The sequence below is a fragment of the Oryctolagus cuniculus genome, chromosome 2 (assembly GCF_051225735.1).
Source record: "Oryctolagus cuniculus isolate XC-2025 breed Fujian yellow rabbit chromosome 2, ASM5122573v1, whole genome shotgun sequence".
NCBI classification, from domain to species: domain Eukaryota; kingdom Metazoa; phylum Chordata; class Mammalia; order Lagomorpha; family Leporidae; genus Oryctolagus; species Oryctolagus cuniculus.
Genome location: NC_142868.1, coordinates 171,653,218 through 171,660,271, shown reverse-complemented (window position 1 = coordinate 171,660,271; position 7,054 = coordinate 171,653,218). Strand labels below are relative to the sequence as shown.

Sequence of the window (7,054 nt, the reverse complement as noted above, 5' to 3'; positions counted from 1 at the left end):
GGGGCCGGCCGGGCCGGGAGGGGTGGGGGGGCAGCCAATGAGCAGCGCGCGGTGCGGGGGGGGCGCGGGCTGGGGATGAGGTAGGAGGGGGAGGGCGCAGCCCGAGCGGCGGAGGCTCGAGCCATAAACAAGCGCCCGGAGGAGCCGCGCAGGAGTGAGGCGAGCGGGGCTCGCGGAGCGGACGCCGCGGACCTTGTGCTGCGCCACCGCGCCCACTCAGAGGCTCGGGAGGCGCGGACCGGCCCGCAGGCTGCGCCGCCGCGGGGCCGGCCGACTGGGAGGAGGAGGAGGAGTGGGCGCCGCCAGCCCGGGCTGGAGCCGAGCGCAGCCGCCGCCGCCGCCGCCAGAAGTTTGGGTTGAACCGGAGCTGCCGGGAGGAAACTTTTTTTCTTTATTCCCCCTCCCTCCCGGGAGGAGGAGGAGGAGGAGGAGAAGGAGGAGGGGAAGCCACCGCTGCCGCTGGCGCCAACGCTAGTGGGCTCGGGGTCGGCGCGGCCCGCAGTGGGGGCGCGGGCCTCGCCCCGCGAGGGGAGGCGCGCCCCGGGGGCCCAGAGGGGGGCGGCGAGGACCGCGGGCTGCGGGAGCGGCGGCTGCGGCGCGTGTGCCCCGCGAAGGGGAGGGCGCCCGCCCGGCTCTCGGCCCGGCTGCGAGGAGGCGGCGGCGGCGGCGCAGGAGGATGTACTTGGTGGCGGGGCGCAGGGGGCTGGCCGGCTGCGGGCACCTCCTGGTCTCGCTGCTGGGGCTGCTACTGCTGCTGGCGCGCTCCGGCACCCGGGCGCTGGTCTGCCTGCCCTGCGACGAGTCCAAGTGCGAGGAGCCCAGGAGCTGCCCCGGGAGCATCGTGCAGGGCGTCTGCGGCTGCTGCTACATGTGCGCCCGCCAGAGGAACGAGAGCTGCGGCGGCGCCTACGGGCTCCACGGAGCCTGCGACCGGGGGCTGCGCTGTGTCATCCGCCCCCCGCTCAATGGCGACTCCATCACCGAGTACGAAGTAGGCGTCTGCGAAGGTACGGCTGCCCGCCGCCACCCCCCACCCACCCACCCCCGCCCTCCTTCGGCGCTGGCTGCGCCCAACAAAGTTTGGCCGAGACTTTCCCGAGGAGCGAGGGCTCCGCAGGAGGAGAGGCGGCCGCCACCCCCGGGCGCGAGCCCCTGCGTCGCTCGGTTCCCGCTCCCCGGGTACTTAGCCAGCCACGCGCGCGAGGTTGGGCTGCTTGGGTGGGGGCGGGCGAGTGGAAGGTGTCCGAGCCCCCCCCACCACCACCCCTGCGCGCACCCACCCACCCACACACACACACACGTGTGGCCACTCGAGGCGGGGACGCCGCGGGCGGGGCACTGCGGAGGCCGCGCGCGCGAGCCTCCGGGGCGTCCGCCCCCGCCCCCTGCCCGCACTGGCGCAGTGTGGCCGGTGCGCTGCGCACCGGCCCTGAAAAGTCCGTGTTCTGTCGTCCGAGGAGACGTGCCTCCAGCTCCCACTCCCGTGCGACTCTTTATTATTTTTTTTTTCCCTCGCGCTCTTCCTTCACCCCCTTCCTCCTCCTCCGCAGATAAATCAGTTTCAGCTCAGGAATATGTCAGCCTAGGGGAAGTTGCAAACGGTGGTTACTCATTTATTTGCCTATGGAAAACGGTCAAAGGCTTTCTCTCCCGAAAGGAAAGAGGTGGGGGCTGCACCTGGCGGTGCAAAGTTGTTGCTCGCTGTCAGGGGCTGCTGTTTTAAGATCAGATGGCCGCGTGTCTCCAGTCTTGTTGCCGGTCCCTTCTTTTTGTTTGACAGCGGATTGGCCCTGATGGCTTTTCTCCAGGGCGCACTGTGCACCGCGATGGCCAGACTGCCGGAGGGAGAAAGCGTTTAGATGAGTCGAGCCGCCTCGTTGGGTACCCAGTGTTGGTGCGAGTCGCTGACATCCCTGTCCGCCACCCTCGGCCTCACGGTGCCTGGTCTGGTTGAGGTCTAGAGAGAAGCGCTGAGCTCTTTTTGTCGAGCGCCTGAGCAGGACTCGGTGAGCACCAGTTAAAAGTGGGTTCCCTGCTCGGGCGCACGATGCCATTGCGGGCCATCCTGGCGAGTGAGCAGAGCGCAGCAGTCTTATTTCTGGGGGAGCTTGGAGCAGGGACAGGCGCCCTCTGCCTAGTGTCTCTTCTGTACTACTTGGAGCCACACCTCAGAGGCCAGGGAGGGGCTTATTCTGGAGCATCCGCATGTGTATGTGTGTATGTTTACTGTGCTGGGATACAGAGAAAGGGGGTGACAGCCTGGAGAGTTTTTTAAAAAAATGGATCTATTAAAAGGCTTCAAGGCTGTGGTTCTTTTTAAGTACACGTACTTATTTATACCTGTGTCCTTAAGGTTTGCACCATTCTGTTGAATCGAGAGGCTTTCTGGTTTGGAAGCTACTGGGCAGTCTTAGGGATCTCTGGTCCCAGGGGAGGGACCGGGCTGTGCTGTGCACTTAGGACATTGGCTTAGAAGAGTTAAAGGGTTTGGTTGCCTGGATTAGGAAAGCCTCCCACCTGGTATGAAATCCCATTTTGCAATACGTTATTATTTCTGACTCAGGAAAAATGGCCATCAGACAGAGTTCTGATCCGGTTTCATGTGTTTGGGGATTTTGAATGACTTAGACTAAAAGGTGCATCTTTGAACCCTGCCACCTCGAGTATCTGATCTGATCTGGCTTCCCCTAAATTAACAAGAACATGCATCGGAGACTGCTGTGCTCTGAGAAGGACTTTGGAGGTTGAAAATATTCTGCTCCTTGTTTTGTGGCTTCTTAGTATGTTTGTGGTGAAGGAACTGCTCAGGGAACATTTTCGGTCATCAAATGTTTTGGCAGCCGCATGCCGTGTCACACTATGGAGTTATTTTGGCAGCTTGCTGGTGAGCCGTTCATTCCTCTGAAATGATGCGATCCCTCCTAGCTTCCTTTCTTCTGGTAACACCCTGTGCAACTGGTATTATCCTTGAACATACTTGGGAGTGTTTGTCAACGTGACTATATCTCAATTAGTGTTCTCTAGAAGCACTTTGCATTTAGCAGGCCTGTATCCAGCCACCGCAATCCTGAGCGCTAGGCACTTTTAAAAAGAATTCCAAAAGCAGCAGTCAAGTTGCATTCTACATCCATGAAACAAAAGAAGAACAGTGTTAAACTGGCATGATACAATGGTTGGATTCAGACAGGTTATTTTCAATCTTGTGTCTAGAATTGCATATATCCTCTTCCCTTTACTACATGATTTGTAAAAAGCATAAGATGAATGAATAACCCTTTCTCTGTAAGAATTAGAGGAATCTTTACATGTTGATAATTATCTAGAAGGTATTTTCTCCTTTGGTTCATTTTACTTTCAAGAAATATTTCAATGACCAGTGTTTCTTTCAGTTTTCATTTTTATGCAGAAATTCACACATTGGGACATGATTTTCATAATTAACAAATAGGAATATAATATTTTATTCGTGTTAAAGTCTCTTTTGCTGCAATTTTTGCACTAAAATGACCCCTACTGGTTGTATCTGTTAATGAAAGCTCTTTGGAAAACTTCATGAGGCTACACTGAGAAAGCTTAGTGCATGGTATAGAAATGTTCTCATGACTAATCTACTTGCTTTCAATGACATAACTTAAGTACAACTTGAATTGCTGTTTGCCAACTTGCAGTGATTTTTATGTGTTTTACTGCCATCCTGTCTTTGTGTGGAGAAAAATCATGTTTTTAACTGCAGCTCCTAAAATGAGTCAGATCAGTCACGAGGAGACATGGACCCATTTCATCTTGAGGTTCCTTGCCTTGGGTTTTAAGGCATACTGACCCATAGTGGGGCCTCACTGGAAGTGCATTGAATAAATGGATGAACAGTGCTATTCAAAGAAAGAAAAAGTATTTTCTGAAAGATTAAATTATGTGATGTCTTAGTGAATCATGTGAGATGCTCCTTTGGATTTCTTTACCACATAGTTTAGACTGTTAGTAAATAAATCCTGATTTAATTATTCCTTTTTTTTTCTAAATTTATTCAAATTGTGCATGATACCTGCTGGTTTTCTGCCATCCTCTTAATCTCAAAAGTGCTTTATGGCCCCTGAGAGAGTGCAAGTGCCTCTCCTGTTTCCACTCATCTAGGGAGTCTTCCTGTTGCCCTCTGCTGCATTCTGCCTGGCCTGTGTTCTTGGCCAGGCTGCCTGCCTCCAGGGAAATTGCCTAGAAGCCAGAGAAACAAGTTTGGATTCTGAACCCCTGAGGTAGAAGTTTGGATGAGAAACCTCTTGGGGGAGGTGAGACAACATTATGAAAAACTAATGGAGATTTTCTACAAAGAATATTTTGATGGGACAGTGAGAATGATATTTTAAGCTAAGTGGGTCTCTCCTATGTAAAATATATAGTGGACATATTTCTGTGAGGAGTGGCTGGCACAAGGTGCAGGAGCGTGACCAGCCGTCTCTGGATAATAACACCAGTAGATGGTGACTTGAGTTTGTCAGTATGCAAGGACAGTGATTAGAAACCAAGTGGATGCAATTGAGTTGCTTTGCTCTGAGGACTTTGTTGTATTGGATCCAGGTGATTTCTGTTGCAGATAAGCACAAACTTCTTTATTTTTTTTTTAAGATTTATTTATTTATTTGAAACAGTTACAGGGATAGAGAAGAAGAAAGAGATCTTCCATCTGCTGGTTCACTCTCCAAATGGCCGCAACAACGAGGCTGGGCTAGACTGAAGCCAGGAATTTCTTCCATGGGTGCAAGGGCTCAAGTACTTGGGTCATTCTCCACTGCTTTCCCAGGTGCATTAGCAGGGTACTGGATCAGAAGTGGAGAGCCGGGGCTGGAACTGGTGCCTTTATGGGATGCCAGCGCTGTTCTTTTCCCAGTAAATATATACTCGGTGGCTCAACCTTTGTGGAACTTAATTTTCCATGATCACTACCATGTGAAAATTGCTTTTTGTGTACACAATCCTTGTATTTCTCCCATGTTTTTTAACTTTTTCCTTCCATTTTTCATGGGGTAGTGATTAGGAGAATGAAGTCGGTGTGGAGGGTATTTACAGCAAAAAAGCAAAAGTTTTTGAAATGATTGTCATTAAAAGGTTATGGTTTCTTCCCTTAGACTGGAAGACTGTCAGTGGAGATGATGGGTGCTTGCAAGACTAAGCTTGGGGCCATAAGGAGGTGTCCCAGAGAGCAGGTGACTAGTGGCCAGGTAATGCATCAAAGCACTGGATTGTGCATAAGTCATCCAAGGAGCTGCCCCCATGGCTGTGGGGTGGGACCTGGAGTCAAAGTCCTGAATTTCTATTTTCACTAATTTAGTAAAAGATGAAGGGCAAAGTTAATACACTTATATTACAGTTTTAAAAATGAGCACACTCAGGGCTCAGACTTTGAGTAATGGGCTTCATTTTTCATCTCAAAAGTCTTTAGGTAAAGTGACCTCTTTTGATGCCAGAAAGAAGCAAGCAGAGGGCCTGTAAAATTATGTTAACAGGGGATGTGAGGAGAAACCAATGCAAGTAAACAAGGAAATAATTAGTTCTTCCCAAAAGTAAATATTGACAAAACATGGAGGGACCAACCATTCACTGCATATATACAAGTGACAGGATTCATTTATCTTCACTTTGTCAGGCTTATAGAATCTTCGCTGTTATTGAGTCCTGTCACACAAAATACTTGGCAAAGGGCAAATAAATTGCATAGTAAAGAAAGGAAAAATAGCAAGTCTGGAGATACTTGCTGCCATTAACACGTGTTTAATAGACCAGGAAAATCTACAAGCCATATGTTGGCAGTGTGGTTGTGAGCATTTGGGTTAATTTATGAAGAAAGCTGTCTGAACAGTCCTTAAACTGTGGCTATTACAGCCATTTGTAGGAGATATCTGGTGACTTGGTACATTTTCCTATGTTTTGTGTGGCTTAGTTAAGATGTGGTGATCTGGGTGAACGAGTGAACAGCTTGGGGACAGACATTATAAAGTTGGAGGGTTTGTATAAAACAGATGACCCTAAGAAGGTAATGAGTGGGAGGACTAAAGAATGATGAATGAAAGAAGGGAAAAATATTGAATTAATCCTCGGGCAACTGTACCATCCTTTGAAGAATAATCCAAAGTACATTCCAGACATTAATTGTGAAATTCCTGAAAAATGTGGGTGTGTTTAATATCTCTCAGGCAGTAGTGCCTGCAGGAGCAATGACAGTGCTGCTTCAGTGTGTAAATCCAGTGGGGGTAGGAGGTGGTAAAATGAGTGGAAGATAAGAACGTTCCTGTAACGCTGTGTTCCACAAGGCACATTTGGTTTTTGGAGACCCCTCCCCCCCAGTAAAATTCATTTAGCTATTTGAGGAAGAAACAGTAGTCAAGCATGCATGAATAACATGTTGAAAACCTTTCTTCTCAGAGGTCTAGTTCTCCAAACGTGCATTTTCGAACATCTGACTTGCCTTTGCATGGAAATCACTCACTCATTCATTGCTCTTCTACTCTGTACAAGATCTGATGGAGAAGGGGGACATCTGGGAGGCCTGGGGACCTCTCAAACATGATCTCTATACTCTTTTCACTCTTTAACCAGTGTAGGCAATAAGAAAGACCATAAAATGTCTGCATAATAAGTTCCAGCAAAGATTTCCCAAGTCTTGTACATAATTAATTCATAAGGGAAATATGTGGATAAAATTTGTGCTAGGAACCAAAGGATCTGAAGCGATCTCTTCAGGCTCTAGTGGCAGAGCCCAAAGGGGAGTTTGAATCTGAACAAGGTTTAAAAGTTTGAGTAGGAGCTCTCCTTTTGATGGGAGAGAGAATCCCACCCAAGCTTAGAACTGTGCAGTACGATACATAGCAGAGTGTTTCCCAGCATCTAAGAAAGAGGCTGCTTCACTCTTAACACTTTACTAGCTGCAATTCAAAATGGCAAGCTTGCTTTTGAGAGTTATTTTCTCTTTGTTCTGGCTTGTTGCACTAGGCAGATGAGCGTGGGCAGTGAACTGGGAGGTGTCCCTTTATCAGCACCTCTTGACTGCACCCACTCTGCTGCT

General features: G+C 49.8%; 1 protein-coding gene across 6 annotated transcripts in view; it reads left to right on the top strand.

Moving 5' to 3' along the window:
* Positions 1-618: 618 nt before the first annotated feature.
* CRIM1 (cysteine rich transmembrane BMP regulator 1) overlaps positions 619-7,054 on the top strand; it is a 208,645-nt gene continuing 202,209 nt past the window's right edge. For 5 of the 6 annotated variants that reach the window (XM_051842989.3, XM_070069255.2, XM_051842988.3 and 2 more), the window contains exon 1: positions 619-1,007. In XM_051842989.3, coding sequence (XP_051698949.3) covers positions 677-1,007 — 331 coding nt within the window. In that variant the 5' untranslated portion in view covers positions 619-676. The remainder of the gene's footprint in view (positions 1,008-7,054) is intronic. The other variant, XM_089327758.1, reaches the window with a different exon arrangement.